Source organism: Cyrtonyx montezumae, unplaced genomic scaffold (assembly GCF_038088225.1).
Source record: "Cyrtonyx montezumae isolate F1298 unplaced genomic scaffold, pur_monq_1.0 scaffold_2, whole genome shotgun sequence".
NCBI classification, from domain to species: Eukaryota; Metazoa; Chordata; class Aves; order Galliformes; family Odontophoridae; genus Cyrtonyx; species Cyrtonyx montezumae.
The window spans coordinates 38677501-38695277 of record NW_027071936.1 but is presented as its reverse complement, the minus strand read 5'-3'; the positions used below and the strand labels follow the sequence as shown (position 1 = coordinate 38695277).

At 41.3% G+C, this 17777-nt stretch overlaps 1 protein-coding gene across 1 annotated transcript in view; it reads left to right on the top strand.

The window, feature by feature from the left end:
* The first annotated feature begins 2309 nt into the window (after positions 1-2309).
* Positions 2310-17777, top strand: part of EMCN (endomucin) — a 29456-nt gene continuing 13988 nt past the window's right edge. Inside the window, exons 1-7 of the mRNA XM_065736191.1 lie at positions 2310-2367; positions 3793-3846; positions 5599-5703; positions 6067-6180; positions 9654-9776; positions 15399-15431; positions 16640-16705. Of these exons, the coding sequence (XP_065592263.1) occupies positions 2310-2367; positions 3793-3846; positions 5599-5703; positions 6067-6180; positions 9654-9776; positions 15399-15431; positions 16640-16705 (553 nt within the window). The remainder of the gene's footprint in view (positions 2368-3792; positions 3847-5598; positions 5704-6066; positions 6181-9653; positions 9777-15398; positions 15432-16639; positions 16706-17777) is intronic.

Here is a 17777-nt window from a genome sequence, read left to right as displayed (position 1 = left end):
GGAGAGACAAAGTAAGAAAGAAACCTGGACTTCTGCATGTCTTATGTACAATTGCAAAGGCCCAGGGTCAGACAGACATATATGAAAAGGGAAACACCACCTGCAGCTTCTGCATTACAGCCTTGAAGTAGAGAAATAGCACATATAGCACTGAAAACCTGGAATGTTTCTAGTCTAAATTTCCCTTGTCTGTTACCTCTAGTTTAATCTTCAGCAGTTGTAATGAGAAGCTTATTCCTTTGCTTTTCTTGCAGACCCTCACCTGCGTGACTGCTGCTATTATACCTTCCATCAATCTTTTCATCTTTAGGCTAAATAAATGCGATTCTCATCGTTCTTCCTGACAGGTCTTTTCTTCCTATACTCCTGATGGTTTCTACCATCCTGTTCTCCACCCACTTTTCAGCCTGCTCCCCAAGCTGGATTTATATCTTCAGCTGTGGCTTCCCTAGGGTTAATCTAAACGGAAAAGGGGGTTCAATACCAACCACTCTAGAGGCCTAGTGCAAAATCAGATTTGAAAAAAGTTAAGAATTTAAAAGTTGTATTAAAGACAGGCTTTTTCACTATTTCTGTAGGAATAGTGACTTTTCCAATAATAATTCCACTTATTTTTGAAACCAGACTTAGATACCAAAGCAGCCAGCACTGAGTAGTGAAATACAATCAAGACATGTTTTGAACAATTCATTCACCTTTAAAAGTGTTTGTTTTGATATTTTGCTATTCACTTTTTTATTAGATGTTTCACAAGGCATTTGGTAGTGCTTTGCATCCCGTACTAGTTTGTAGCACACAGCACTGCTAATGAAATGACATGCAGTTCTGTCTGCTTTTTTTTTTGCCTGTATTTATTGAAGCAATAGCAGGAACCTAGTTAACTCAAGTTAAAAACTGCTCATCTTAGTGTTTCCAGTGTGAAGTTGAAGATAATGAGATACAGAGTGAGAAAAGCTGGTGAGCTCATACCTTGGTGATGGAAGCCTACATCAAATGCTGCTGCTGCTTGAGAACAGCTGTGGCCACTGGTCAGCTCTGGCTGAGCTCAGGAACTCTGCTGGAATTTTTTGAAAAAAGGAAGTTAGCTCAGAGTTTCAGCTGGATCATTCTTAGATCATATCTGAAGACCAGGCGCAAATGAATTTACTATTGTTTTAATTTTAGAACAAATGAACCATCTAAATCCGAGCTAGAGAGGACAATAAAGGCACATCCTCTGAATCTGAATGAAGGGGAAAAAAAGTTTCTCTTTCCTCAGTTTGGTCTTTTGGTCAGAGGTCAAATGTTTATTTGAGCTCTTCTCGTTCCTTCTGGCCTTTTGTCTTTTCCTGCTGGCCTTTTGTCTCACTGTCTCTGGGCCTTCCTGCCCAGACCTCCCATCTTCTTCCTGCCTTCTTATCTTCCTTCCACTTCTGATGTCTTCCTACCTACCTCTATACTTTTAGACATGCTTTTCTTTTTCTGTGTGGATCTCCCACTGACAGCAAGCACAACACTCTTTAATCTACCTCATGTTGCACCTTAGCCCTTTTCTTGCATGTTCTTCAGGCACGGAGATGGAGCCTTGCAGGGCATCCATGTTCCTCTGGCCAAGTGAAGAGAGGGGACTGTGTGAGGGAGCTGCTGTCAAGGATGTTAGGGGAACTCCCATGAAAAAGTTTCTCTCTTGAATTGCTGTGTCTAAATTTGCTTAAAACTGAACAGTTGTAACTCAGGTTGGTTGTTCTTCATTTGAGACCACAGCCAACCTGATGTGAGCAGAAAAACAAGTATTTATCTTGTTTCATCAAGCAGCAGACTAATAGACCAAAGTTCCACTTTCAATCACTTTTAATCCCTGTTTTTATCCTTTACATTGCAAATAAGAGCATAATAATCCACAATGTGTGTCTACTTTTAATCAGCTGATGCCCCACAAGTCTTGGCTAGCTTTAAGCATTTCTGCGTGTTACCTTCAACTTGTCTTTAAAACATACTTAATTATCCACCATTTTAAGGCAGCAATTAATTCATAAAATGTCAATTTTTTCTACTCTGCTAATCTAGTTTATCTATGTGACTCATATCAAAGCTGCAAATTATTTTATTTTTTAGTTTCGAGTTTACATTTTGCATATAAAGAATTACAGTGGTCTTTCCACAAAGCCTTGCTGACTTAGGGAAGGAGATAACTGGCCAGTGAGTGCCTTCAGCTGATGACATTACAGATGTTATGTTTACTGGGAGATGTTCTACTGAGCCATGTGAAGTGTTGGCTCTGTTGCAGAAACATTCTGGTTTAGAGCTATGGTCTTGTGGTTTGGGGAGTGATGGGAGCTTTGTCACCTTCTCTTAATGAAAAAGAAGAGAAGAAATTCAGTGTTCAGGGTAGCTCCCTGAACAAGGCTGCTTTTTGGTCTGCTTGGGTAAAATTTGTTTTCAGATATTTCACGTGAGGACTAAAAAGCATAGTTTTTTCTGCAGTTTAGTTAGTCAGAATAATATTTTAGATGCTCTGTGCAAGGGTCTGAGCATGGCCTGACTGCATTTGTGTGGAGAGAAGTAGGCCTGTAGGGAATCAGTGAGCAAGTGCATTAGATATTTTTCCCCTGTATTAGGTTTGTGACTGGCAAGCCTCGGCTGGAGCTCGCGAAATGTTAACAGAGCACAGCATGCTGAGCAGAGGGAATGCTGACTGTTCTGCCCCACAGACAGAAGGCAGAGAGCACGCCAGCAGATATTACCAAGAATGCAGTCACACGAGAACAGCAATATGCCACCCTGACTCAGCGTTGCGGTGTCTGTGTTACAGTGTGCTCACAGCATGTGGCAGGATGTCACACTCTAAACCTGACAGCACCAGGGGATTTGGCTGCTCTGTTCTTACTCTGAATTGAGCTCTTCCTCCCCAGATACACCCGTCCAGGTCACGCAGTTATGTGCAATGCTTGCAGAGAGACACTGGTTTTGACTCTGTAGTTTTTTCACTCCCTTAGCTTTTTAGTAAAATATTTGGACATCCCAGAAATAAGACTGAAAATTTTTGTACTTGAAATGAAAACTCCAGGTGAATTATGCTGTTATTTTTTTCACAGCCAGAAAATCTAGAAACTGTTAAAGTCTTTATTTGATAGTTTGTGGGTTTTCTTTTTTGTTTGTTCATATGGTTTGTAATATTGGAGATTTTCAGCTGCTAACTTGACCTCATGTTTTTGAGATTGCCACATTTATTGCAGTCCTTTCCAAAGGGCAATGTGGAAAGTCAACTTCTGCTCAAGGCACTGCTTTCCAAACAGTGTTCTGTGACTTCTCTTCTTTGCATCACAATCAGGAATCATGGTGGTGCTGGAAAGCCCTCCTGAAGTGCTTTTACTATCCAGGGAGCCACTAACCACCTTTAGTTGCTTGCAGCGATTTTTCTATTCTAGAGGTACAAATTGGGTGCTCACTCCTGCAAGCAGTTATTTTACCTCCACCCTGAAGGCTCAGATCAGTGCTTGAGGAGAGGAGATAAAAAGAAAAAACAAACCTACAATGGCTCCATTTTTTTCCAAACCAATCTTAAAGGTCATTAAGACATATTAGCAAACAACCTGCAGTTCAAGGTCTGTATTAGATGCTTCCCATTCAAGTAATGAGGGCAAAACTAATAGGTTGAATAGCTTGTGAGTGGAGTAGTCGCTCCTGATTACAGACTTCTAAACTTGATTTTCTATGAAGGTCCTTGCTGCTGTCTGCCCTATATACCTATGCAATGATAGGTAGATCTGGAAGACAGCTAAATTAATGTATTCCTTTCTGTGTTTGTTTCAGATGATGAAATTTCAAACACAAATCCAAATGTTTCTACATCAACACCAAAAACTGGTAAGAGTTCAAATTCATTGTCATAGAGCAGTTTGGGTTTGAAGGGACCCTTAATATCATCTCATTCCAACCCCCCTGTTATAGACAGGGTCACTTCCCACTAGAACAGGCTGCTCAAAGCCCCATGCAACCTGGCCTTGAGCACCTCCAGGGAGGGGGCATCCACAGCCTCGCTGGGCAACCTGCTCTAGTGTCTCACCACCCTCACAGTAAAGAATTTCTTCCTAATATCTAGTTAAATCTACCCTTTTACAGTTTAAAGCCATTTTTCCCTCATCCTGTCACTACATGCCCTTATAAAATGTCCCTCTGCAGCTTTCCTATAGGCCACTTTCAGGTACTGGAAGGCCACTATAAAGTCTCCTGAAGACTTTCCTTCTCCAGGCTGAAGAGCCCCAGCTTTATTGGCCTGTTTTAATGGGGGAGGGTCTTATGAAAGATCACTATTGACTGTATTGTATTTGTGTGGGCTAAATATCTGCTCCTTTATTAACTTAAATGTTGAAAATGGCTGCATTGAATGTGATGCCTCTGAGGAAAAAAATTGGAGATAGGACCATGTTTTTTGATAACCGAATATATTAAAGAATTTGTTATGGAGCTGAGTGCAGCAGGATAATAAAGATGGATACATTCAAAGTGTTATTAAAAGAGGTGAATAAAATGCAGCCAGAGAAAGTCTGAATGTTTTTTTTTTCTATGAGAAGAATGAGGCATTTTCAAATCGTGCTGTAGTTCTTTTATGTTTCAAAAACCCTGATGTTTATGTTTATTCTAAAAGCATTTAATAAAGAACTGATACCTCATGGTGAATGAGCTCTTCAGACAGTTCACTGAACTTCCCTTATTGCTTTTTTTCTCAGAGGAGAAAGTAGCAGTGTTATTTATGCCTAAGAGCAAAGTGTCAGAAGCCCCCAATGAGGTTAAAGCCCTCTGTAGGTGTGGAATAAGCTTTCAGGGAGGTTCTTTCTTTGAGGCACTGTTATTCCAGGCAAACAACCAGCAAAACAGGAGCAAAGGGAGACAGTTATCTGTTCTGGTGTGGTCATTGAACTTAGAAGTACTCTAGCTGTATGAGCGGAAGTGGCAAGTTGTGATTTGTTCCTATTCTGTCATATTTCCAGTCTCTGAAAAGTGCTAAAAGAGGGAGAGTGACACGGCTTGGGTTGTAGGCAGGGATAGAAATGAGTCCCTGTGGCTGATAATAGTGCTTTCTGCTTCTATTAAGTGATGAAAGAAAATGCTGGGCAGCTTCCCACCATTTCTGTGACATGGCCAACTCTGCAGCCCTCTTCCTATAGTAGCAGCTGGCAGATCCCTGCTGCCCAAGGGTGCCCTTATCTCTGCCCCCAGCTCTTACCTCTCTGCAGGAGAGGGCTTCAGGAACTGCTGTAACATGAGCACTGAGTTCATGCTGGAGATTATCACATGCTAGGGAGCGTTATTCCTCTCAGATGTCCAAGCCTTGAATGCACACCTTGGAGAAGGGCCTACGAGGCTCTCTGTGACCTCTCAAAAAGTATACGCCTTCCCATAGGGGTTGGCTCATGGATGCTGCTGCAGACATGATGGGCAACCTTGCTACCTGTGATACAAACTGTGCATGCTCTGAGCCCTGTAGAAGCACTCATGGGCAAGAAAGGTCTCTGAGATACAGACTCCAAAGAGAAACACGCTGCCTTTGTGAAAGAAGGCAGCTAGAGGTATGGGATATTTATATGGGATAAATCAATAAAAATGCCTCTCTTGCAGAAGAGGAAGCTGTGAACACAACCACTTTAAGAGCAACAACACTGCAAACAACAGGGCTGGAAACCTCTACAGCCTCAACTGTGACTGTGTCTATCACAACAAGCTGTAAGTGAAGTTTTATTGTGCTAATGGTTGAGGCTGGTCCAGTGGTCAGTTGGGGGCACTGAGAAGCAGTGACCCTTGTCCTGGGAATGCCTTTATAGATGGTCACATCCTTGGTAGTACCTCCAGAGCCATCAGGCTCAAGGAAGATCCAAGCCAAGTCTGATAATTGTGTTATTTCACGTTTGTGCTCACGGGGATGTCCTATTAATGGGGCTGGGTTTCCCTATGGGGAAGGCTATCTCGTTCCTGTTGATCTTCAATTTAAATTCACTATTTAGTCTTACTGCGAGCAAAGCAGTAGATTTTTTTTGTGTGCAAACTGTGTAATTGAGGAATAATTTTCAACATCCTTCCTTTTAATAGGTAATGCAACTATTCCAGCTAATGCCACAGAAAGTACAACACAACATACAACAGCGCAGCAGCCAGTACAGGCAACCCCTACAGTGAGAACTGAAAGTGACAACACGACAAGTGGTGAGTGACAATTTCATGGAACCATTTTTGATTCATCATACACTGCATTTCTGTAAAGCAGCATGGAGCAATAGAAAGAGATCAGAAGGAGTAATTTGTATATTGGCTTTAGAGCTTTGGGAAAGCAGAGCTCTTCTTCCTACCTACAGTCTATATATCTCAATGAGTCCTTCTGCAGAAACTTACACACTGAATGTTATAACTTTAATTTGTAGTGGAGGTGATTTGTAACCATTACATAGGATTTGAATCTTCTTGTAATTGAGAGATTTGTACTTGGAGGGATCTTCATTTTTATTTTCTTCTGTTTTTATAAGTATTTCAACAAAAAATATTGTATGATATCCAAATGGTGTCAGAATTTCCTCCTTTGTTTTTTATTTTATACATACAGGTTTTTTTACATAAATTACATTGTGTATGTATATAATAGAAAATGTGTTCAATGTTACAAATAATTATTCTTTATTATGAGTCACCATACTGAAAGCTGCGAGGTGATACTAATTACCCTGAATTGATCTTCCCATAAATCTTCAGAAAGTTATGTATGTTGGGCCAGTGCATCAGATGGGATTCTATTAAAACAAAACAAAAAAACTAGAAATCACCTGCACCAATCAAGTAGTTGGAATAATTTAAGCAATAATAATAATAAAAAACCACAATGAAAATGGGTGATGAATAAACTTATACTTAAAAGCAAGGCTTATTTGCTTTTTCTCACTCCCCTCGCATAAACAGGAAAAATAGATACTGCCTAAAAGTCTACCCCGTTGCAGAGCTGAAGTAGATAATAGCAAGATTTTTGCTATTAAAACGGAGAGAAAGTGAAAGCTGTCTGCTATCTCTGCTCTTTTTATTTTCTTCCCCTCTAGTAGCCAGTTTTTTTCTTTTTAATGTAGTTTGCCTTAAAGAACTGAGGCAGGATTTGAAGGTGCCTGTATGAAGTTTCAGAATTTTCTTTCATGACCCCTTGTTTCTAATACAATGCAGACATCTCTGCTGTTTGTAACACAGGCCAGCATTTCTTCTCCTTCAGTCCTGGCTAGAAGCATCAGCAAATGATCTTATCCACACAGCAGAAGTGTGACAGAGCTTCCTGTCCCCACTGCAATTTCTGCGGCTGCTGTCACCTCCCATTACAAATTCAGAGAGAGCCCCCAGTGCTCCATACACTGGGAAGTCATGCACAGGACCATTTTTTTTCTTCCACTTAAGTCTTCTCTATTTTTAGCTCTGCAGGCCCTAAGTAAAATCTCTCCTTTCCATTCATGTTTTCTAGCCCCGAAAGTTATATAGGAGGCCAGTAATTAGACTTACCTCCATAGTTTTCTTATTAACTAGTGCAATAGAACAAAGACAGGAGTTCCCATTTAGCCACAAGAGTGACCTCCCTTGGGCAGTCCAGTAACTTTAAATGGTGTCACACATCTGTATACAGGATTTCATGTCCTGGGATACTTGGTGTTATCAGAGACTGCAAAACGCAAGGCAGCAGAAGACAGTACTCTTCCTCCCCCAGCTATGGATTGAAGGTTACCACTCAGGATATTAAATTGCAAACTGTTGGTAGCTTTTGGGCTGTGATGTTTATGATTTATCCTGTGCCTCTTTCCTGGAGAACGATATATCATTGTGCACTGAAACACTGAATATTAAAAAGCAAGAAAAGGAAAGAGTGAAAGAGAGAATGTTCATACTAAACTGCTGATAACTAAGCAGGAGAAGGGTTTAGGCTCCTGAGTGTACTGCTCAGCTGTCCTCAAGTCTCTGGCACAGGCTGCAGGTACCTGTCATGCTTCTGGAACTCCCCATGCAGCAGCTGGCTGCAGGGGTGTGCTTGGCAGGGAGCAGCTTCCACTTCTTTTGATGAATTGCAATTTTTCAAAGCTTTTATTAATGCAGTCTTTAATGCAAATGGTTTTGCAACCTGTTAATTTCAGGGGAGAGATGTATATGTCACCAAGCCAAGTCCTAGCATTATTGCTTCAAAGGGTCAGTGTTCCCTGTAAAGGAGTGTCCCAGATTCATTGACTGGCCAAGTGATGCTGTACAGATGTCTGGTCTCCCTGCTGCACATCTGCCATTTGTTTAAAGCACCATGTGATATCAGACCTCATTAAGCTGCAGCCTGCCACAAGGAAGATTTAGGGTACTGCTGGGAAATGCTGAAATACACGTGGGTTATATGTAGGTTAAGTAGAAAATCCTGCTAAGATCAAGTGAGGATGCGTGCTGAATTTTAGCTGTTTGAAGAAAATGAAGAGTTCTAGGAGCACAGAGAGCAAGGAAACAGCTGAGGCTCAGGCAGCAGCCCTGCAGGACAGCTTCATGTTCCCCTCCTTGATTATTTCTTTGTCAAACACATGCCAGTGTGCTGCAATTTCTCTCATCAAAGCTACTGTGGGGAGAGTGATGTCACCTCTGGGGTGCTCTGTCTTGCCACAGTTACCCTGTCCAGACAGCTATTTTATAGTCTTTATCATTTTATTTTCACATTGCCATTCTATTCATCAGCAGCGACTGACAGCAGACGTGCTGCAGGGTGATATGAGCACTCCCTCAGGGCAGCTAGGACCCTGATTCCTTTGGCATACTGCTGTGCATGTGTGCAGCAGCTGGATATAAATGCTGCTATCCCCATAGGCTTTGAGTACAGAAGCCAGTGGATTAGGAACAAGACATGTCTTACTCCTGCTCTTTTTCATCAGGATCTTGTTCTGCAGCCTCTCTTGGCAACATGGGTAACGTGGTCCATTTTATAGTCACCATCTTACCTGTAGTCATGCTGGGGTCTGGGTATGGACACAGAAATCACCTGCAGTGCTGTAACAGCTTGAACTCTTCTGCATAGCTGTTGCTTTCCTTGCCTCTATGGCCAGACAGTGCCTGTGTTTGGATTCACCCTGGACAGCAGATCTCATGGCACAGATGGCCTCAATCCTTTACTGACAGTGAGGGAGGGCAACAAAAAGGCACTTTTTAAAATTTTTCATATGCTAATTTTCAGGGATATATTATTTCTCAGGCCTTATCAGCACATAATGAAGTAATTAACTCTGCACTTAATTACAATCCTTAGAACTTTATGAAGTATCCCATTAACATTATGTGACAGTTGTGGCAGAAACTTGTATTTGATTTATTTATTTTTTTAAAATGAAGGTAAAAGATAAAAAGCAGGAAGCTCTCTACCTTTGTCAACCTGGTCTCCAAAGTCAGTGTTGTCTTCTGGCCCAGGCGTGAGGCTGTGGGCTGTGAAGGATGGCTTTAAATATGCCTAAGCTATGTTTATCCTAACAACCTCATAGGGACAGCTCAGTGTTTAACAAAGGTTTACCTGAAGGCATAATGTTTTCTGACCTGAACTATCCTCCACGATGATGAGGGGGTTTGCCAGCAGGATGGCTCAGGATCAAAGGCAACCCTTCTTCTGGTGTATCTTACCAAAATATCTGTCTTGTTTCCAGCTGCTCAAGTGAATGGAACACAATCCATGCAGAATGAGAGTTTGAGTGCTACAACTACTAAGACAGGGACTTTGCCTCCTACGACCTCTTTACAAGAAAACACTACTGCACCTGGAACCTCAGGTATGTCTTGAAAGCATACACTTCATTTTCCTATACAAATAGTTCAAAAGATGTAAAAGATTTTGAATCTCTTCTTTATATGTCATGTGTTGTCCCAGAGTGAGGGCTACCTCTTTATTCACGCAGGGTATGATGTCACCCTACCATGGAGTTAGGAGTGATGGACAAACTTCAAAAGATTCATAGGAAACTTGATGTTATTACAGAAAGATATAAAATAAGATAATAGAAACCTTACATGTGCTGTATGTGGTCATTGTGTAACACTGACTGCCAGAGGGAGGCAGATAAATTCTCTGGCTGCAAAGCAAAGGAGAAAAATAGCTATAATTTTTACAATTGTTAATAAATCTGTAGGGCAAGCTAAGGCATATGACCAAATTAAATGACATTGTTCAATCTACAACACAGTCACATGCAAGGTCAAAAAGATATAAATCCTTTCCAATGCCTGTCTTGCTCTATTGTTTTTCTGAGTGTGTTTTGTTGTATTTATCCACTAAGAAACTCTGTGGCGAATGTAGATGCCAGGTAATGAGTGATCATTTATTACATTTCTAGCAGGCTTAATTTTCTTAGATTTTGAAGAATCACTTAGGTTTTCTCAAGGTCTCTTGAGCTTTTACTCAATACTCTGAGCTCCACATACATAAGCCCAATAAGGACATTGATGATGTTTGTATTTCCCAGTTATTATTAATGTTTAACATTTCCAGAGGGATAAGAGACTCTTTACAATTCCCTGTACTGTGTTTGCAGGAGATAACTGAGTGCTAAATAACGTTTTGTTGTGCTAAAACTTAGCATGGCGAATGGGTGTTTACTGTGATTCTTCTCATAGAGGATAGGACTGGATATACATGTACAGTAATATTGTATGCTGAGTACACGCTGAAATGTTTAAAAGCATTTTAGGGAAGTTGGGATTTTTTTTCATTTTTAAGCTCCAGCCATTAATTTAGAGTGGACTCATTAATTGTTTTAATAAAAATATTCCCAGTAATACATATATTGTGTGTTGTATTTAATCCTGGAAGAAATATTAAGGCTTATGCAATACGAAGGGATTATTTGAAACAGCCAGCACAATTTCACCAAGGACAAATTGTGCCTGACCAATCTGGTGGTCTTCTATGATGCACCAGATAACAACAGATGACAGACCAATGTCATCTACCTGGATTTCTATAAGATCTTTAATCAAGGCCCACAGGACATCTGATCTCTGTATCAGATGTCCTGTGTATTAGAGAGAGACGGATTTGAAGAGTGGTCTATACAGTGGATAAGGAATTGACTGGATGGTCACAGTCAGAGAGCTGTGGATTGCCAGGTTGGATGAGGCCCTGGGCAGCCTGATCTAGTGAGTGGCAACCCTGCCCATGGCAGTGAGTTGGAACTAAACAATCTTTAAGATCCCTTCCAGTCAAAACCATTCTGTGATTCTCTTACCATCCTGTTACATTTTACGCCTTTTGGCAGACACGCTCACAGTGCAGGAACCTTACTGCTGGTACACTGCAATAAAGCAACAAATTACAGTGTTTTTAATGAAAGATTTTCTCTCACAGGCAAATTGATCAGGTTAAAATGAAATTGTAACACATATATTTCTGTGGATTCTAGCTACTGAATTATCTGTAATATTATTTGTACAATTGCTCTTTATGCTTAAAACATACCCAAAAAAGTCTACATCCTTTCCTGCATCTATTTGTGATAGTCATCATCTTACTCTGCTCAGTGTGCTGTAAAGCCAATAAATCTTTAGCTCAGGGACTGCCCAAGGAGCCAGAACTGTAATTTCCTGGCTGAGGAAGGAAGGGCCCATCTGTCCTGGGGGATTCAGCCTGGGTCCCTGGCATAGCCAGTACACTGACTTCCCATAATACTGCCATTTCAAAATTCCTTCCTCCCTCACTGGAATTTCATCCTTGCACCTTTCCTTCCTCCACACAGGACCAGCTCCTTGTTGATTTCCTGAAGTTTAAATATTAAAGAAGTCCCATTACACACTCTAGTGTGTTAGGTAGCCCAAGTGGGTACACCTTTAGATCAGTTTTGCTCCATATTTTCTGTGTACATTAAAGTACTCAGGAAAAAAATAATTTGAATCCCTATAAGCAGTTTTCTGTTTCTATGTGCAGTTGCTCAAGGCCAAGGGAAGCCATAGGGTGCACCCTAATAACTTTTAAGGGAACATGAGCATAAAGTCAGTTGTTTCAGGCTATACTGAGTCTGGAAGAAATGCTGACTTGCTGCCATGAGTTTCTTTCTTTGCAGCACTGTGAAATTCCATCTTCCATGGGGTCCAGGTACTTTTTGTTCACTGGAACAGGGATGGTATGTGCAATGGGCTCATGCTGCAGCTCTCAGGGGTTCACACATCTTAAAAGCTGAAGCCACACAATCCATATCTTCTGTGTGGAAAAACAAATTAATGTGGAATTCACCCAGTTCTGGACATATCTATTTGGTTTTCTCAACAATAATTCAGATGATTATTCTCAAACCAAAAGAATATATTTAGCTTTGAGACCATTTCGCTTCTTTTTTTTTTTTTTTTAAGATGCTATTTTTGTGGAAAAACCTCTTTTTTACTGCAGGGTTAAAAAAAAAAAAAAAGGAAGTACATTTTAGAGGGAAATTTCCAATCTGCCATTATCAAAAGATCAGGGTGTGGGAGAAGTGTCACAGAGAGATGGAGAGCAACTGAAATGAGTGGGGGGAGCCTGTGAAGGAGCTTTGAGAAACATCGGAGAGCAGCATCACTGTGTTACAGAGGACTGAAGGCAGCAGCTGCAAAGGAGGGGCTGAGTGGGGCTCACCTAGGCTCAGGAAGGGAAGAGGAGCTGTTTTTAGCAAAGAGAGCAACCAGCATGCATGCCATTGACACATACACTTCTTCAACTTTGGCTGTCTGTCGTGTATCATATGCCTCCTACTCCTGCTCCACCTCCGCAAAGGATTTCTTGTTAATATTTCATTTTCTCCTTTTGTTTAATTTGTGAAGAAGTGGAGATTTAATGGATCTGTCAGAGTCTAAATACCTCTGAGGAACTGCAAATTGACTTTTTATTCTGTGACCTGAACAACAAAAAATCCATAAAATGGGATGAGTTTAAGTCCATCCAGCAGGCTGGTAAGATCAGAAAATCTGTTAAAATAAGCTGACAAAAGAATCAGCCTACTGCATTTATCAGTGCCTTCATTGCAGTCCTCAAATTGTAAATCCTACTTACCTGATTCACATAGGTATCTTACTGAGAAAGAGCCTTAAGACTAAGACAAGGGTTTGACCTTTTCTGTACATAAACTGTACAGTAAAGCTGGATAGTGGTATTAAGTGAAAATTGCCCACCATAGCTTTAACTTCTCCACGCAGAGAGGAGCACGAATTGAAGCATCAGAGAGATAGAAAACATAATGAAGTGCCAGCTAACACAATTACAGAACTACAGCTCAGTCCGGACAAGGAGGGTGTTTTAAGGTTCTTAATTTTGCTGTTGTTTATCTTGTGGTATCCCCTCTGAGTAATCAGCCAAATTTATTCACTTGTTTTGCCAACGAGCATAGCTCTGTGTGGCTGCCCTCCAAAAGCAGAAGCAGCAAGCTGCAGGGTGCACAGGCTGTTCAGGTAGCAAAGCTCTGGGAGAGGAGAGCTGCTGGTACCTCTCTCCATCTGTCAGCCTTCTCACCAGTGTTGCCATTGCTCAGGCCTGTATTGTCAGATCACCTGCTCATACACCAGCCTCTTTATCTTTGTCCTTCTTACCATACAGCCAGTGTTGTACACGTCAATTCTTGTGATGAGTCTTGGAAATCTTCCCAGATTCTTTATGTAGAACATCCACCCCCAGCTCACAGCCTCAGGGATGTGGTAGGGGGCAAGCAGACGGCCAGAATGGTACAGCAAACACAGGAGCAAGCAAAGGGCTGTCTTTCTATCCTCCTACCCTAGAAGAGCAGTGCCCAACTCTGCCATTGGAAAAGTTTGATTTCTGAACCAAGATGGTTCACTTTGTTTACAAGAGTGAAGTTGAGGGAAAATGACATCTTTGGAGTTTTTCTTAGGAAAGTTCAGCTTCTCTCGGAATGGTGAGGGCAAGACTTGGTGTTTTATAAAGACATAACCTACCTGAAGGACTTGACGAGATCCTCTGCCAGTCTACATGAATGTCCACATTGTTTTGTATTCGCTTATTCAAATGTTGTAGAGTGCTCACATTTTTTTCCATGGGATTTCCCTCTGTGTAAGAAGGCTTTCCTTGTCCATCACAGAGATCCTCCCTGAACATGGTGGCACTGTGCAGGTGGATAGACAACATGGTAAATAGCTTAGGAAAAACATCTCTTCTGATTTTTCATCAGCCAGTATGCAATAACTGTGTGCCCTCAGGATTAACTAGTATTGTCAATATTCAGTATGTTCAAGAAGAGCTCTCATTGCTGACTTGGCTTTTCAACTTTTCTTGCATGTTTGTGATTAAGGTGTCATTAAAGCTCTATCACACACATTACTAGCAAAAATGATTGTTTGCATGCCAGTGGCTCAAGTGATCTGTTTTTAAATGAGTGTAGAGAGAAGGAGAAACAACAGCAGCTGTACTACTGTGAACAAACATTCACAGTGGTAGAATAACATCTTTAATCCATGTTGCAACTCCTCTTGCATGAGCTGTTTCTACAAAGCACAGGAAGCACCGTGGTGGGGCACATCCTCCTGAGGAGCTCTCAAGATGAGTTGGATGAGCCATAATCCTCACAGGTGATGTGCCAGGAAGCAGCCCTGGAGGGGTTTTATGGTGCTGTGAAACTACAGCTCAAAGTAAGGAGGAACTGCTGGGGACATAATACCTGGGGGGTGTTCCTCCGTGGCAGCTCTGACAACCCAGTGAGAGGCATCCCCAGGCCATGTCTTCTGCTGGCTTCAGGCAAGCACAGAGGTATTGTGCTGTCACTTCACATGGATGTTTTCAAAGATGGATGAGTTACTTGTCTGGCTTCTTTTGGCTTCTGACTGATCGTGGGGGAGATTTAATGTAAGGCAATAAAGCCACTGTGGGAGTGAAGTTTCTTTAGCCTCCAGATATTAAATATTCACAGCCTTTGTAGCATTCAAGCATGCATACCTCAGCCTAGATACAGGCAAGCAGCATGCTAATGTGGTTCTACCCCCAAATCTTCTGAATGGAAAAGAGGATGCTGCCAGCAGCAAAACCACAAGCTTTGCACAAAAGACACTGCAAGGTCCAGTTCTTTGCTACTAAGGCCTGGTTCACACTGTTCAGCAGTCTGCTAGCCATGCACACCAGGGTAATTAATGAAGATTTGTTACTGAGAGATAGCAACACTTGAATGTGACTCAATTAAGCATTTGAGTTTCTTTTCTTACAGAAGTTATTTGTCAGTTAAATACCAGCTCTTTGCCCCAGGGCACTTATTTGGCTTTGACAGGAAGAATGTTTTTTGGGAGTGTATCAGTTAATTCAGAGTTGTCTGAGTTTCCTTTACAGTTATTGAGCTCATCTCTGGTGTCTGCCAGTTTGTACAATGTGAAGACCCTCCTTACTTTCATTTTTGCAAGGATCTCTAACAACTCTTTCTTCCATTTTCTTCCAGATCTTTCTATGAACACCCCAGCAACACCACCAGGTAAGAGGGAAAGGAAATATTTGGGAAAGAAGAGGGTAGTTGGAGGTGGAACCCGAAGCATGGTACAGAGAAGGAGATGAGGGGTGATCAAGTTGCTGCACTATGTAACTTTGCAGTGAATGCAGCTGAATGCCATATGGTACCAGGAGATGATCCAAAGCAAACAGAGTAGCAGAATACTAAATGGTACAGTATACAATTAATACAGAAACAGTCTTCATCAGGGGGCTAGGTCTTGTCAGGGCTCTCCTTCCTCATCCTGTGGTTAAATGCAGCAGGTCTCAGGGTAAGACAAAGTATTCCTGTGCCAGTGAACCAGTATAGTAATATTTCCCTTCCCTTGGTCTTGTCAGGAAACAGTCACTTCTGCACTGCTCCCCGCACCTCTTGCTGCTGCCACCAGCAGCCTGTCCCACCTGTTACTGTGATGGGTTTGTTGTTGTAATGAATTGTTATTTGAATCCCAGATCTTTCCCTATCTGGAGAACATCTTTCAGATTCCATTTCCTAGAATTGTGGCCTTGCATTACAACTTTGATGGATACCTTGGGTAGCTGACACCCAACTCCAGCTCAGATTAGCACCCGAAGACAGAAATGCTTTCTTCTGAGCATGCCCCTAGAGGTTCTGACAGTCCCTGCTCTCCCCAAATGTGTCAGAGCAAGCACAGCCATCCCTATGTCACACTCAACTGTCAAGAAAGTGTCCAGCTAACTCATATTACTCCTCTTTGGGCTTCTTCACCTACCATTAGTGTTTTTATTATTAGCAGTGAGATATTTTGTTTCTTCATCTTTTGGGGGCAGGTCTTATTTTCACACACTTGTTTATTTACTTGCTTGTCAAGAGAAGTTGATAATGTTGATCAGTACCTTAACCTCCTAAAAGTGAAAATGTAGTTCATAAGCTGTACGTGAGCAAGCAGATGATCCCAGAGAACACAGTTGTATGACAGTCCATACAAAGTGTGAGTTTGTCCTGAAGCTTTTCCACCTTTCCACCTGGAAAAGCATTATTTCTACCCCTCATGCCAAATTATCTAGGTGCTACTTAGGAGATGTACATCCATGGAGCACATCGTGGCTCCAGAACTGTGGGCACCAAAGTCATGTAGGGAAGGTAATTTTTATGGAGTGTGGGAGAAGTTGTCTAGAGAAATACTGGTACTTACTGTTGACCTGAAAGCAATATTTCTTTTGTTAATCTAGATTCTGCCAGTCCTGGAAACAGTTCCGAAAACACAAAAATATTGGAGGATACTATCCATTACTCTAGTGAGTGTTCCTACTTCATTCTACATCTCTGTTTTCACTAGATGAACATGGATTTAGATGAGCTACTGAAGTCACAAAGAAATGAATTAGACAGTGTTATTTGTCTTTTCCAGGCCATAGACCCTCTTACAAACCCAATTTAACTCAGCAAGTTGACACCTCTCCCACTGGAAAGCAGCACGATTATTCCCAAAGACTGAAATCAAAGTGATAAAAATTAAAAAAAAAAAAAAAAGTGATTGGAGTCATACCCTATAAGAGAAGACAAATGGAAATGTGAAAATATAATTTACATACCATTATTTATACTTATTATATTAATATATTGTTATGAGTATATTATATGAATATGTTGTCCATAGTGACAGGGGAGGGTGAGTAGGGAGAGAAGGACTAGGAGAGAGTCCCCTGCAAATTCTTCAAGCAGTTGTTGTTTGCATTGTGCACATTATTTAATTTTGATTTTAAAATTGCATGTCTCTGGGGCAAGAGTATAACTGCAGATCTGCTATTTCCTACCCAAAGCACAAGCTCAGCATAATACGTTTGATATTTTTCTACTCTGAACTCAGCTCTCAGTTCTCCCTCTGATTCTGCAGATGCACATTTATATGAATATGAAACATTAATTGCATAAAGAATCAGTGAAGGTGCCATTTCAAAACATGGGGCCAGCAGGAGGGAGGATGCTGAGGTTCTGCAGCCTCATTGACGTGGGGCTAAATCCAAACATAGCTGATTGCTGCCAGCAAAAAAAAGATAAATGGGGAGATGCTGGGCTTGGATGTTTCCCCAGGAAAGCTTCTCTTCATGACATAATTCTTTCCTTTTTGCTTCTTGGCTGGGAAATACCTGTCAGGGAATGGCAGATGGTGGGAAATAATAAAAAAGAAGAAACGACCTCATTTAAAAAGAAGATCTTGCGTTCTCTATCCATGGTTGTAAGTGCTGCGGGGAATGTTACCGAGTTGTGTAATTCTTTGGTATCTTTCTGGGTGTTCAGTGCTAAAAGAGAAATAATAGCTTTAGTCGCTGAATTTCAGATGAGTCTTTCTTTCAAAAAAAGAAAAAA